This window comes from Leucopleurus acutus, assembly GCF_964270905.1.
Source record: "Leucopleurus acutus genome assembly, chromosome: 9".
NCBI classification, from domain to species: Eukaryota; Metazoa; Chordata; class Mammalia; order Artiodactyla; family Delphinidae; genus Leucopleurus; species Leucopleurus acutus.
In genome coordinates, this window is record NC_139144.1 from 68,084,536 (window position 1) to 68,100,490 (window position 15,955).

Genomic DNA, 15,955 nt, shown 5'->3' on the forward strand with positions numbered 1-15,955 from the left:
TTCTCCTCTGTGAGCACATGTAGGGTATCAACTCACTCGTGATGGCTCATGAATGAAAAAGAAACGCAGACCCACAGCCAAGTGAGGCTTTCTGTATTTACCAGGCAAGTAGCTGCACAGTCTCTCCATTGAGGTCTGGACCGTTGAGTTGTGAGCTTGAGCAAGCTGTTCAATCACAGACACCACCAGCACACACCCTGCAAGGGAGCAGAAATCAGCCACGTCACATGGAAAGCTGTGCCGGAGGGCTGGGGGAAGGAAAGGGGATATACGTGTGTCCTTAAAAACACAAACCTTTCTAAAACAGAGAACTTTTCTTTGCCATGCTTTTTATAATCAACCATGTATGTGAATGCACTGAGTTGTAGTGAAATATGAAGTGTGGTAAGAAGATTGTGTATTTGGGGGTCAGAAAGACTGGTTACCAGCTTACCTTTGTCACTTGTAAGCTATGTGACTTCGGGGAAGTAATTGAATCTTGCTTTATTTCCATTCCTTTCTGATCACTATCTCCTGTAAATGGGGAGATAGTGCACGGAAGACATTTACAGGAGATGGTGCATGGAAGACAGCCACCACTGAGGAGAAGCTCAGTGGACAGTGGCTCCTTTCCTGTCCCCTCTCCTTCCCTTCTGCAGGACAGCTTCACTGTGAGTAAGATCATTCTCACCCTACACATTCTCAGCCCGTGACCTACGGTCAGATTTTAAATTGTAGAAAAGCAGCGGAAATTGCCCAACATTTGGAGTCAGAAGACCTGGGATTGAGTCTTGCCCTTGAATCCTGGATTTACCACCCATCCTTTCTAAGCCTTGTTTTCCTCACTGCAAAGTAAATAAGTTTCCCAAAGGGCTGCTGTGATGATTAAATGAAATAGAAGTGCAGGTGAAGGTGCCTTTGAATCATACACTATTGTAAAATATCATTTTACCTCCCAGCTATAAAGCACTCTGCTTGAAAGCATGTACCAATATGATAAGTGTCTAGAAGGAACCTTGGATTAAATTAGGAATATATTCCTTAAGCTACCTTGATGTATGATAAGTGTGAAGGCTCAGAACTGCTAGGCTAATACCCCTAGAAGTTTCTATCACCAACCTTGATCTCCTAAACTGCTAGGGAAGCCCAAACCTCCTTTGTCCAAAGGGAGGGAACTCTTCTATACGCAAGAGGTTGGTTGGTCAAAGATAAGTAAGCCTGAGAAGAAATTGTAAGGCTTCATTTGGATAGGAGGAGTAGCACTTATTGGCAGCGGTTGGTTTCCAAGGAGGCAAAAGAAGGATTACATCCAAAGTAAAGAAGTTCCAGGGTGCCTGGCCCAGAAGTAAGCTCACTGCTATCCACCTGCTCAAGGAGCTGGGGACCCAAGTTCACATGCAGTGTCATTAAAGCCAAATTCCCACTAGGAATCCTTGAGGGAAAGTGGCTGATAACAGATGTGAATATTACAATTGGGCATTTCTTTAAACCTCCCATAAAATGAGAGATTGGCAACAAAAAGGGAGAGATTTCCACCTTTCTAGACACTGCAACACCTGAGCAGGCTCTGGCCTCATTTGTTCTGTACTCTCTGGTAAAGCTGGGCAAAGCTGGGCTCACCAAATCTGTGATAATCATAGTCTTACTGCTCTGGGAGCACCTACTTCTGGGACATTTATCAACGTCAGTTATCAAGGTTGATTGGATGTGCTTTTAGCCTAATCCATGCATTGAGGGTTTTATTACATTGCAATGAATTCAGTAGCTGATACTTATTAGCACTTTACAGCCTAAAAAGCATTTTCATATGTATTTTGTTTTATTTTAAAAATAACTTTTCAAAAAAGATAGATGCAATGCAATCTCATTGCAGAAAAATTTTAAGATACACAACAATGTAAAAAAGATAAACATCACTTAAATCACCCAGAGATAAACCAATTTCACTTTTATTTTAAATATATAAAATATGTTTAATATATGGGAATATTTTCAACATTTATAATGCACTATTACACCTTGATTTATGTCCCTGCTAATCACCTGCTAAGTTAGGTGGAGCGAAATACATTTTAATAACTGCAATTGAAAATAATTATAAGTAATTATACTGCAATGTGACAAGAGGATGCAATGTGGTATAGTTGAAAAGGGAGAAGCTTTGGAATAAAAAATAAACTTTTTTTTTTAAACAAGGTTCAAATACTGGATCAGGTACTTAAAATGGTGTAACTCTGAACAAGTTATCTACCCTTCTGGAGCCTCTTTTTAAGAATTTAGAGTTAGAGCATAAGTTCCTTGAGGGCAGGAATGGGGTCTTAGTATCTCTAACTTTGAGTGCCTGACATAAGAGCCTGGTTTGGAGGAAGGAGATAAGAGATGTTGGCTGACTTGAAGCCAACTGACTGGAGAACCAACCGAGGGACACTTCAGTTGTCACTTGCTGGGGACCTCCATAGGAAACGGTTAATGGATGCAACTGAATTTGTGTTCCGGCTCAGTCATCCCACTGACGACATTGCTTACTGTTTGTTCCATCTCATTACAGGAAAAGGCTCCACTTTTCATCCTGGTGTGAAACAACCAGCGCCCTCTCTTAAGTCAACCAGCAGATTCTATAGCAAATGGTCACGGTGTGTAGCTCAGGATCAAAGAAGAACGCGGTGGAGATTGGGTTGAGACCTTGAATCGCAATCACTTCATACGGAGTCTTATCAATGACCTGCAGCATCTGGCACCCAGAATGGACTTGAAACACAGGTATGTATTCATCTTCATCCTTGGAGTGGAAGGATGAATGCAAAGAGAATTGTGCTGCTTGAGACCAACCTGTTCCTTTGTACTTACAGACGTGGGCTTTTCTTTCACTCAGAGCAATCCCAACAAGGAGTCATGACTTTTGTGACTCCTTAGCACTGCTGGCTAAAATTGGAGATCATTAGATAAATAAAAAGGAACCAAGAAAAAGTCAGCTGTCTCTGAAGATTGGGTGGATCTTGCCACCATCGCCACTCTGCCTAGTGAGAGTTATTATGATCAAAAGGACCCTGCAGAAAAGCAGGCAATGGGGCTTGAAATATGTAAACGTCCATGTTGGGCTCAGCTTTGATTTGAGTCCTGCTCACTTGGACATCCCTGCCCATTTCCAGCGAGCTCAACTCCTATTGGATTGTTAATTTAGGGTCTGCAGTGAGGTGCGTCCTGAATCCTTTAGCAGCAAGAATGGAGACATTGACTTTGCTATAGTTTCTAATAAGAGCTTTTACTCTCTTGACAGGCTAAAAAACTGTTTTTCCTTGGAGAAATGCATGTGCAGAGTAATTCCTCCCCTTATAGACTATTCTCTGGCTGCTAATAAAAGGCCTGGGTCTGCTAAAGCAAGTTTGTCCAAGCAACTGTTCATTTAGGAAGTGATGAGAGTGGGTGAGAACTACGTATTTTGCTCAGTGGTCACTATCTGAAATTTCCCATATGGAAAATCTCTTCTCACCTGGCAAATGAAAATAATGAGTATAATAGAAACAGACACCCCTGATATTGTAGGAAAAGAAGCAAATAGGCCAGAATAAAAACACCTGCCACAGCAATCAGCTTCTAGACACACATCTCAGGTAGACTGCAGACTGTACCACGGAATCCTTTTGAAATGAAACAGAACTCTTGAAACTCTAATTATAATCATATCTGTGCTGGCTGGAAATTCAGCCAACTGCAGAGAGCAGTCTAGTAGATTTCTCATTTGTCTGAAGCCTACACTTCATTGAGAAGCCTTGAAAGCACCTGGCAGTTGTCAGAACCAGGGTCGGCGTGACTACACTCCATTTTTGACCCTGAGTCAGGGCATAAATAATTCATCACATGGCTAGAATGTTCTCTGCAGATTTCAAAGGGTTTTGCATACATTATCATCTCATTCAAACTTCTGAACAACTCACAGATGCAGGAATTACTGTTCTTATTATTGTACAGACCAGCAATCGGAGGCTCAGAGAGCTTAGATGCCTTGCCAATTATGGAGCTAGTGAGCAGGGGAGCTGGGACTGGAACACAGTGTGTGTTGAGTCCAGGCACCATGCTGAGCTATGAGTACACGCAGAGAACAAACAGATATGATTCCTGCCCTCTCAGAGATCATACTCTATTAGGGAAAAGTGATTGTAAACATGTAAGCACGCGTGCAATTATAAATAATTTTAGGTACTATGAAGAAAAGGAACAAGGTGAAGTAACAGAGGGCAACAAGGACGAGGTGGTATGAACGTTAACTAGAGCTGATAGAGAGAGAAGCCTTCTCTGAAGAACACACACAAAAACGGCTCATATAATGGAAAGGAGCAAGCAGGGTGAGCAGCCAGGCAGGCTTTGTAGGTAGGAGGAACTGGCGCCTACCTTACGGCAATGAGACTGGGAAAACCTGACATTAGGAGATGCGATGCAGGCACAGGTGGAGGTCAAGTCTGTGGGTTTTGTAGATGGCAAAAGAGGTAGGGATTCAACCTGAGAGGAATGGGAAACGATGAATGGGCTTTGTGGAGAGGGCTGCTACTATGTGATCTGTGTCTTTAAAATATCATCTGGCTGTCATGAGGAGGAAGGATCTTGGGGGCGGAGAGATAAAGAAGGAGGCTATTTTGGTCCTGGAGAGAGGTGATCGCTGATTGGATAGAGTAATGAGTGGCAGTGGGGATGGAGGAAAATGGGCAAATCTGGAATCTGTTATGGAGGCTGGCCCGATTGGATTTATTAATAAATTGAGGAGAAATGTGAGAATCAAGGATGACTCTTGTTTCTGGTTTGGGCCCTAGAGAAGCGTAGAGCACAGGTTTTAGAGTCACACCACACCTGGATTTGGGCCCCTGCACCCCTGTTGGACCAGCATGACATTATCAAGTGCATTCCTCACCTGATCCCTCTCTCCCCACCCAATGCCCCTCCACAAACACCTAAATTCTGTTCTCAGATTTCGCTAATCGGGTGGGAGCAGAGGATATAGTTTTATATGTTGTAATTCTAATCAACAACTTTTATCCCAGATCTTTCTCATGTTGGTGAAGAGAAAAGGAAATAAGAAAGAAAGGTAGGAAAACAATCACCCAAAATGATCCTACAGCCAGCTTTGTTTCCCTAAGATATTAGTTATCAAGCCAGAGATGGCAGCACACAGCCCAGGTATGAACACCGAAACTTCACTTTTTCTTCTGCATCCTACTCTCAGTCTGGACATGGATAGGGAGAGTGGGTAGGAGAAGAAAAGAGAGTGGAAGGGAGGAAAGAGAAGGGAGAAGTTATGGTACAGCAGAGACTGAAGAATTTGTGGTTCAGACAGACCTGGATTCAAATCTTGCTTCTATTACTTATGAGCTGTTGTATTTGGCAGGATGGTTAAACTCTCAGAACCCAGATTTTGGCACCCACAGAATAGAAAAATAAAGCCCTCTTGTGTGGTACATTAAAAATGGCCACAGACTTTTTATACTTCCTCCCAGGAAGAGGTGATATCTATTTTCCAGGCTTTGAATCTGGCCTTGTGACCTTGCTTTGATCAGTAGAATATAGAAGTGAGAGCATGTCAGGTCCAAACCTAGACCTCAAGAGGCCTTGCATCTTCCCTTTTGCCCTTTTAGACCTTCTCACTAAGCTGAGGGCAAGTGGAGACGGAGCAGCCTCAGGCAAAAAGGTCAGAGTCTGACTGCTCTTCCTGAAGTTCAAGCAGTTTTTCAAGAATAAACATTCCTCAATTCATTGTGTGCCATTGGTTGATTTTTAGTGTCCTGAAATGGTTGCTTGTGACGGTCTTTCCAGTTTTATGCTTGGTCTTAGATGGACTTTGTCCGGGGAAAGATTCAGGTGGCGACTCTGTCCTCTACACTAACATTGAAAAACGACTACTATATGAGAGAAAGGGTATGGTAGTGGAGTAATTTGTTTTCCTTTCCAAATTCTGAGTGTGAAGGCCAGGAGAAAAATCTTGAATATCAAGCCCCTCTCCCTCAAAAACAAAACAAAACAAAAAACGTTTCAACCCACAGCTTACTCTTCATCTATGAACTTCTACTATATAGTCGTGCCTATTTGGTGAATCACTTTGGGACCAAGTCACATCAATGCTCTTTTGCAATACTATCTGGTGTTTAGTTTGAAGACTTTTTCTTTTTGAAGCATTTCTATGAGTGGTAGGCAGAATGATAAGATTACTGTCTCCCGCTGTAGAGGCCTTACTTAATCCCCTCCACTGAGTGAGGGCAGAACCTGTGAATGTGATTGGATATCACTTCTGTGATTGTGTTATGTTCTACGATAAGAGAGATTTTGCGTATGTAATTAAGGACCCTAGTTAGTTTACTTTGAGTTACTCAAGGTTATCCTGGGTGGACCCAACATAATCAGGTGAGCCCTTTAAATGTAGAGAGCTTGCTCCAGCAGTTCTTAAACAAGAAAGAAATAGCTACGTTATTAACTTCCTTTGCAAAGGGGCAGCCTCTCAGAGCTGAGAGTGATCCTGGCTGACAGCTCGCAAGCACATGGGACCTCAGCCCTGCAAATCCAAGAACCTGAATTCTGCCAACCACTGCTGAACTTGCGAGAGAACCTGAGTCTCACATCACATGCAGCCCCATGTGACATCTCGATTACAGCCTTGTAAAACTCTGAGCAGAGAACCGGGTTATATTATGTCCAGACTTCTCATGTGCAGAAACCGTGAGATGATAAATTTATGTTGTTTTAAACTGATGAATGTGTGGCAAGTTATTACACAGCAATAGAAAGCTAATACACTATGAAATCTTTTTTCATAAGTGAATCTTCCCTTAAGATATCCAAGATTTGAGAATTTGTATTTGCATAAGATGTAGATTCCCATGTAATTATTCAGTTTACTCAGGCCTCTTTGCCTTATGATAGGTTTAAATGCAGGACTTCCATAGCTCATTTTCAATATTTTTTTCCTGATTTCCAAAAGAATACATTATCACAACCCCTTTGGGTACTTAGTATGTCCCAAGCACAGTTCTAAGTCCTTCATGTGTGTTTACTCATTAGCCCTCCACACCACCCAAGGATGCAGGCCCCATGTAATCTCATCTCACAGATAGGGGACACAAGGTACAGAGGGTGAAACTGTGCCCTTAATGTCACATATGTACAGAGTGGCAGAGCCAGGATTCCAATCCAGGCAGTCTGACCCCAGAGCTTAAGCTCTTTTGCTCTTAACCACCATGTCTTACTATTGTTTTTGCAAGCTCATCTAGAAAATGTGGCAAATTCAGAAGTGCACTGAAAAGAGATTACAAATCATTTGTAACCTCGTCACTCATAGATAACCATACACCAACTATTGGCATTTTGCTGTTCATCCTATCTGGGAAGACAGCTATATAAGTAGAGAGATAGGCACATTATATATAATTTTATGGGGATTTTACTCTGCTTAATGCTTTGTAACATTCTTTTTTTCCCCTCTTTCTCATAGTACATTTAAACTATGATCTAGTTTACTGCCCACCCCTTCCCTCCAAAAAAGAAAATTTTCACTTTCTCCTTAAGGAAAAGCATACTGCCCACTTGGATTCTTCTGGTTTTGCTCACTTTGGGACCTTTCACAGAGTTGTGGACCTCTCTCTAGAGTGCCTTTGTGGTCCTTCTCTTCAGGGTTATGCCCCAGAACAATCCAGGAAAAAAAGAAAAAAAGGCAAAGGTGAGTTTAGTGAAAATTGAGATGATCAGAAACCTACCATCTGTGCCAAGGTTGGGATTAAATTCTGTGATAATCTAAAAACAAAAGTAGGGGATTAAGGAGAGGGCAAGTGTGAAGAGTGGGGGACAAAGTGCAGAGGGCTGCAGCTGCAGCTGGGAACCAGCAGGCATCTGGCTACACCTGAAGGGTCTGCAGGGCCCACGAGGGTGGAGGTGAGCAGCTTGTCAGCAGGGAGTGACCGTGGATTCTGTTAAGAACAGCCCATGAGCTGCACCAGCCGTGACACTTCACTGTGGGAGTTCTGAGGGCCGAGAACCGTGTCAGGGTGACACAAAAGACCTCCCCAAGGACTGAGAGCAACCCTCAGACAGGGGAAAAAGAAGAGAGCCCTGAATTATCCAGAGGAGACTAAATTTAAACACATGAGTGGAAAGATGAAATGTTGTCTGCCCTCAGCAGCAATGGTGGTGGCTTATGAACAAGTGTTCAGACAGAGAGAAACAGAGAAAATGAAACTTCTGTACATGTAAATTGTGATCATAAATTTTCAATCTCTGCTGGCTCTGTCTAAATCTTTCCTATTTTTGTCAGCGACATTGTCATTTTACCATTCATGCTGGTTGAAAGCTTAGGATCACGTCTTCCCCTTTATCTTTCAAACTATAAAGTCATCTCTGACCATTGTGTGTGTGATGTGGTTCGGAGGGGAGGAGGTTTTATCAGACTCTGAAGGCATTTTATATATTTAACCAAACATGAATGAGGGAAAAAAAAATTTTTTTAAGCGCTTTAAAAAGATTCCTTGAAAGAAAAAAAAAACAAAATTCAGTGAATTAATTTAAATGTCAATGACTTAGAAACATAAGGATTACTTTGCCCCTAAATCAGCCATGTAAAGAAAATAATGTTTTGCAAAAATGAACATGGCTTATTATTGATTTCATAACATTTGAAAAGTGGCAGAAAGAGGCCCTGGCTGTTCCAGCACAGTAGAATCAGAGTTTACTTAGTGATAAAATGAACGTACAGTTCAGTGCAAAGGAATTATGATAAATTGGGAAAGAGGCCACTGGGGCTTTGCATAGCTTAGTTCTGATTTTGGAATATGTTCAAGGCCATGCCCTCCAGATCTGCTGGTTGGTTCCCCACTGCAAAGGTTCCTCTTGGTACAGGAGCTGGGGTTGTTTGTTTATGATGGGGATGTTGGCTCAATCACTCAATAACTTCTACAGTGGCTCCTTGTGGAGTATCTCTCCAGTCACAAGAGTTCCCACTTCTGTGAGAGCTGTCCCCTCCCTCCGTGACCCTGGCAGCCACATCTGCACTGGGAGCTCTCCTCACTCTCCCCTGCCTCTTGTTCAGTGAGCTAAAGACTTAGCCCAGATTCTCTGTGCCAGGATGTTAGATGACAGAAGGATGTTAGATGACAAATGACAGAAGAAGAGTCCATCTCTGTGTAGGTTGACCTCTTACGTGCAAACTCTGGACTATGGGAGCCAATGAGTTGGAAGTCATGTAGTCCTGCTTTTCGTTTGAAAGTTGTTGGGATTAACAGAAGTCCAAATGACAATTCCTCTTCTTCTCCCACCCCCTCTATGAGGCTCTTCCTTTTACCACCAGCTGCGAGTAAGCTTATTCGCTGCTTCCTAAGACACTTCCACATTTGGCCAGTGCCTAAGAGCACCCCCAGGTCCCCTTTCAGGAGACACCTCCAATCGCCACAGCTGCTGGGCGTGCTGGTGCTAAAAGTGCACACTCGACCCACAAGATCATGGTATGACAAAATGGTTATTTTAAATTTTGTTATGCAATAATAGATAGCCAGAACAACCGCATCCTAGAATCCCCTCAACACCTCCTTCTAATTCTCTATGCCTCTGTGGGAATGGGGCAGGGAAGGGAATGAGTATCTCATGTCTACTTTATAGGGGTGGCGGGCCAAGTATCTCAGATGATGCAACCATCCTAGAAATAGAACTGATTCCACTTAAGCCTTTCTCAAGTGCATTTCCACTTGACAAGCTTTAGGTGTTTGTTTTGAGAAAATAGAAGGTGGTAAATAATTATCTGGTGGAACCAAACAGTGGTGGGGATAACCTCCCAGGCATGGCTCCAACGGGGCCACAGACCTCTGCTTCCAGGCCTGTGGAGAATAGATTCGCAGGGAATCCAGGTCTTAAGGTTTTGATTTAAAAGAAGACCTTGAAACCAGAGATGTGCTCCTTAACATGTATAAAGACTGGAAATCATGGTTTTTCAGGAAATAGGACTAATTCAGATATTCTTCTGTACTCTCTCCAGAAATAATTCATATGTATCATAATCTGTATCCAAACTTTTCATTTGTAAGAGATGGCCACCATATTTACCCCTCGAGTTCTTCTTCTGGCTTCTTAAACCAGGATTTTATTTTGAGATCTGCTCATTGAATAATTACTACTCAGACTTCTGAGTATCCTTGGCTCCAAGGACTGACCCATTGAAAGCCCTTGGCCCCGTTCAGGAATCTCCAGGTATAACATGAATATCAAAGGTCTTACCCTACTTTTACTCCTCTCCAAAAAAACAAACAAAAAAACAACACCCTCCCCCCAAAAAAACGAAAAACAAAACCCCAAACACCAAACAACAACAACTACTTTGAAGTAAAATACTTCAATAAAAGATAAGTGAAAGCCATAGCTCAGTCAAAGTTCAATGTTTCCAGGTGACTGTCCTTTTATTGCCATCTCTGGACTCACTGAGAGAAGGAAGAAAACTAAGATTGTTGAATCCTTACTGTGTGCAAATACCATAAATTTACATGCATGATCTCAATTCTCACATCGCCATGAAGTGCGTATAATAAGCCTCGTTTCATCCATAACAACACAGAGGTATGGAAGTGTTAAGTTGCTCAAAGTTTCAGACTGTAAGGGACAGAACAGAGGGGGAGGAGGTGGCAGCAATTCAAAGGTCAAAGTCCATCTTCCTTCTACTGTGTAATGCTGCCTACTGTCCCGAAAGCAGGTAAGAATTTCAGGCTTTTATAGTTGCCCATCCAGGGGGAAAAAATTCCAATCACCAATGAGGTGGAAGACTTTTAATTCAAACTAGCAACTATATAGCATACTTCTATACACATATGTGCGTGTAGTGTGAACACTTACTCTAAGAAGCAAAATTTTTCTACGCTGGTAAGGTTATTGGTGTCTTACTTGGAATCTTATAGTTATGGATGCCATTAAATAGGTGATTTACTATGCAAGCCAAGGATTTGACCCCATGATATCCACATTAAAAATAGAATATTTACGTACCTATACAGACTTTGGAGCGTCTGGTGCTGGGCTGGTGGTCATAGGCTGGAGAGGCCAAGGTGTGAAGGGTCAGGAGAAAGAACAGAGGAGTGGCCATAAGGATTTTCCAGGGTGGCTTCATCTCGGAGCTACTGCACCAGAAGACACCAGCCTGGGGACAGAAGCGGACAACTAAGGCATGCTGAAGTTGAGGCCGAAGAATCGATCAGTCTCTCTCCCCTTCTCTTTCATTTTCTGACACACACACACACCACACTCACATACACACTTTTCACTATGACAGAGCCCTGAGAGAGAGCCACACTGGCCTGGGTGTGGGAAGAGCTGGAGTCGCTTGCACACCGTTCTTCTAAGCTACAAACTGCAAGACAAGGAAAAACCCAGGTGCAGCTGAAGCAGCAACAAGCGCTTCTGCACTTGCTGGCTGAAGTCCGCGGCTGTGAACCCCAGGAAACTCGAGGCTTGCTGGAATCGTCCCGCAGCCTGGTTAGGCGGCCCTTCCTCTTTTGTTCTTGCAAAACAAAACTACATTAAAAGTAAAACCAAAGAAGAAAGCCTCAACCACAAAAACAGCAGCCTTTAGCAATTTGATCAGCAGTTGTTCACAGGCTATAGAAATTATAATCCGTTGTATTCAGAAGTTTAGTTTTGCTCTAAACAGTTTTATATGGTGAGCTTGGGCTCCTTATTTTGTTCTTAAAGAATATTCTGGTCAAGTAGTTATTTTCCTCTGGAGAAGTTGGATTATTCCTTGAAGGGTCAAGTTTTCCCAAGGCCATTCATTGGTGTTCGGAAAATGAACAGTGAGACAGTAAAGGGGCAGTCAAAATGGCTGGATTTTCAACCTAATAAGAAAAAAGATGAGCTGAAATTAACCAATTCATATTTACTTGACTGCACAATGCATCTCTTTCCTCCAGAATTTCAAAGTCTGTTTACATCCCCCACCTGTGAAAGATTTGTTCATTTTTAAGACTGATTTTCTATTTTGAAGATGAGAATTGAATGCTATTTTTCCAAGAAGAAAACAAACAAACAAACAAACTGAAAACTAAACCAGATCATAGATAGAGAAAAGACATATAATCTAAATGCGTTGTCCTAAAATAGGATACAGCAAAGTCACAAGCCATTCTCCGATGAGATAAGGGGAGTGGGGCAAAGGGCCGCAATCTAGATAAGCCTGCAGGATCATGCAATTAATATTCTCCCTTTTTAGGCTCTGAGGAAAGCTTATGATAAACTTTATAGAATATTATAAAAGCTATCAAAATTGGTAGACATTTTTTCTCCTCCTGCTTTTACTTAAGGAACAGCATTTCAAGCAGCAGGTAGAATTTTAGAGTTGTATTCTTTCCAGGATGTAGGAAATACCAATTTTTATGGTTTGAAGACTTCTTGGGTGAGCATTAGTTTAACAAATGCCAATTTGTCAAATCTCTGAACCTGCAGCAGAGATATCACACACCAGAGTATTTCCCTACTTAAGGGTCCAGCACCGGTTAGGCCAGCGAATGCCATGGATGTCCTTGGTCACCATGGACCCGTGGCTTCCTTTGAGGCTGAGCTGCTGTTTCACAAGGTCTCTGACCCTGTGGCCAAGGGAAGTTCTGGAGGTCACCACGACCAACAGAGGGTTCAGGGCCTAGAGAAATTCCAGGGAATTCCTCGGCAGGCAGGATAATAGAGTTATTAATAGCACTGACTGGAAAGACAAAAAGACACATGTTCAACTATCCTATCCATTGTTCACTTCTGAGTCATGTATTAGACCAGTGATAGAACCTTTCTATACTTTCTTCTACTTCTTCATTTATACTGGAATTATAATAATATTTGTCAGGGTTGCTGGAAGGACTAAAATAGACGATGTATTCATACTATAAAGCAGTGTGTCCAGCAAGAAGATTTGGTAAATCAAAGCTTTGGTTATTATCCCAGCAGGAGTATGATGAAATCTGCACCCCAGGCCAGATTTCGAGAGAATTCTAAGACGCCCATGGTAGTTGCAGGCCAAGGTATAGGAAAATGACACTGGCTGCATTTACTGAAGGCTGCATTTATCGAACACCGTCTGTGTGCAGGGTAGCCCTCCAGGAGCAGAGTCTAGTTTGTTAACCCATAGGTGGGTGAGGAATCTTCACACAGCTTCAGCAAAAGCATTTGGCCCGGCTCTGGGCCTCCTGAGGGTCTCCTGGTCTACATCTATAGCTGCAAGCAGGACTGGGACACCTCAGGGTGAGAGGCATTTCTCACTGTTAGGCTGTGTGCAACTTTTAGGCCCTTGGTCATGTGTGTGTGACCCAGGCAGTTCCACCCACAAGCACCACATGGACGGCGGTCCTGAGGCAGCCTGAGATGCTGGGGCTTCGGGCAGGGCTGGCTGCCCTGGGAACCCCGGGCTTAGCTGTATAGCACTGAGTCAGTCCTTTACCATTTCCAGGGCTGAGATTCTTCAGCTGTGGGGGAATGTCATGGTAGTGTTTGACATATAGTAGGCTTTCCCTAAACGGAAGTGATTTTCATGCTTGAAAGGTGAGTTCTTACTTGGCAGGGTCAAAAGAGGAACACAGGGCTTCCCTGGTGGTGCAGTGGTTGAGAGTCCGCCTGCCGATGCAGGGGGACGCGGGTTCGTGCCCCGGTCCGGGAGGATCCCACATGCTGCGGAGCGGCTGGGCCCGGGAGCCGTGGCTGCTGAGCCTGTGCATCTGGAGCCTGTGCTCTGCAACGGGAGAGGCCACAACAGTGAGAGACCCGCGTACCGCAAAAAAAAAAAAAAAAGAGGAACACAGAAGTCAGGAAGTGATTTCACTAACTGATGCTGAAGGGAGTGCGTGAGCCCATGTACCACTAACAAACCCTCCCTCCGGTTGCCGAGGCGAAGGTGCAGGGCTCCTACTGTTTGCACAGGCATCGCTCAGACTGCCTGGTCTCATCTCCCCGACAGGGCTACTTGTGCTCCTGGAGCATTGAGTGCACATGACCTATTAGAATCTCTGTACAACTTGCTGAAAGGCCCTGGACCTGCCAATGGTTTCTAACGACTTATTGGACCCTGTACGATGTCCCTTGAGGACACCTGTGTCAGATGCTCCAATTCTGAGTTTCTCAAAATCTGCTTTTGGGAAATGAGATTTCTTCCTTGGAGCACTTTGTTGCTTACTTCACTCGGAGAGTTTCGATTCAAATCACAGTCTGTCCTGCTGCTACAGAAGGCTGAGGGTTTATAATTCTCAAATGTTACACCGGTGGTTCTGGCTTGTTCTGTTTGAATATGCTTCCTGACTATATTTTGAACTGCATTGGCCTCAACCATCTCATTCACAGCAAGTTCCTTAATCAGAAAAAAAACACAAAAAACAAAAAAAACTGACCTGGGTGACAGGAGATACTATAAGATCTGGTGCTCCCTCAAAAGCGCCTCTTCTCTTTGACTTCCTCCTCTTTCGGACACCAAGGATCCCTCCCCTTGCTTCTGGCTTCCCAGGATTCTCTGCGGTGACCCTTGGTTCACACCAAGCCCAGATCCTTTGCTGACGCCTCCTCCCCAATCAGGGTTTATTTATTCTACCTCACGTCTCTGCTCTCTGCTAGGGAAACGGTAAATTAATCCGTGACAAGGGTGCGTGTCGGCTAATTAAAAGGGTTCTGGGCTTAGGATCAGTGGCACTTTCATCTTCATCATGGTTTCATCACTTACTAATTGTGTGTCCTTGGGCAAGCGGATCCACCTCTCTGGGTGTCAGTTTATTTAACTACAAAATGGGGTATATGATGCCAATATTACAGGGGAATTATGAGGATTAAAGAAACAACATGAATGAAAAAAAACCTAAGAGTAAATGTCAGGTAAATTTAAAGCTAACAATGAATTAATACTATCCTTCTCAAGTATTGGAATTTTAACATGTTTTATGTATTTTCTCGGAATCTTTAAAGGAATGTCCATTTTAGTAATGCACTTTAGTAGATACAAAGTAGAAATTCAGAACACCCCAGAGGAGTGGCCACGCAAGCGTATTATCACTGGTAGGAGAGAAACTTGCAGATGTAATGTAGAAAATAACCACATGGTGAGAGAGAATGTGGAAACCCACCTCCCAAGAGGTACACTGGTAGTTTCCAGCAAGAAGAGACACGCACCAGGAAATAAACCAGTGATCCTCAATGTGTTAACAATGTAGCAATGGCAAGGGTGCAGAGTGATCCAGACACACAGGCAGATCTTTGCTCCAACACTCCTTTCCTGCTCCCCATACACCCCACCCACTCCTTCGTGCACTCTGAGGTTCTTAAGAGTTTAGAGCTACGTTCACACTCACTGGCAGAGCTATGCCATTTACAACTACAACTGCCTTCTTAGGAGAGTGAATTCTATTAAATAGAACTTCTTTTGTCTGCCTGGCACCTAAGAGTAAATTTGGGTAAAGGAGCTGTGGCACATGGGCTGCTTTTTACAAGTGAGGCAGTAGAATTTGGATGTAAAAGGAAGGAAGTAGGGGCAGAGAAGGAAGAAGCAGGATCAAATGAGACACTGGGGTCTTCCTGGCTGAAGCGCCAAAAGAGAAGTGCTGGGAAGTGGGGTGGCGAAAAGACCTGAGCTAATAGGAAGTTCAACATAGATCAGTAAGTTGTTTGCTGTGCCATGTGAGAGATGATACTTTGCCAAGATCCTGAATGGATTCTTGTGGAAATCAATGAGGAAATGAGTTTCATGTTTGGATCAGAGCAGGGCAGAGCAAAGGAGGCACAGGTAATAACAACTCCAGAAGCTGAAGGACTAGGAGCTTACATGCTCAGGGATTCACGGGTATCTTGGGGAGGGCTTTGGACTCTCATATATCAATCATAGATTGATTCTCATATGCTTTAGACTCCCATATGCTATAGACTGGGAGGAAGGTAGACTTAAACTACTTTTACTTAGATCTCCAACATGTAAACTTGAGTTTGAATGCACATATGGAACAAAATAAAATAA

At 43.2% G+C, this 15,955-nt stretch overlaps 1 protein-coding gene across 1 annotated transcript in view; it reads right to left on the minus strand.

Annotated features, from left to right (window-relative positions):
• Positions 1–14,436, minus strand: part of AOAH (acyloxyacyl hydrolase) — a 171,419-nt gene extending 156,983 nt beyond the window's left edge. Inside the window, exons 1-3 of the mRNA XM_082847010.1 lie at positions 14,349–14,436; positions 10,975–11,125; positions 102–197 (exon numbers count right to left, since the gene is read on the minus strand). Coding sequence (XP_082703136.1) covers positions 102–197; positions 10,975–11,095 — 217 coding nt within the window. The 5' untranslated portion in view covers positions 11,096–11,125; positions 14,349–14,436. The remainder of the gene's footprint in view (positions 1–101; positions 198–10,974; positions 11,126–14,348) is intronic.
• Between the last annotated feature and the right edge of the window lie 1,519 nt (positions 14,437–15,955).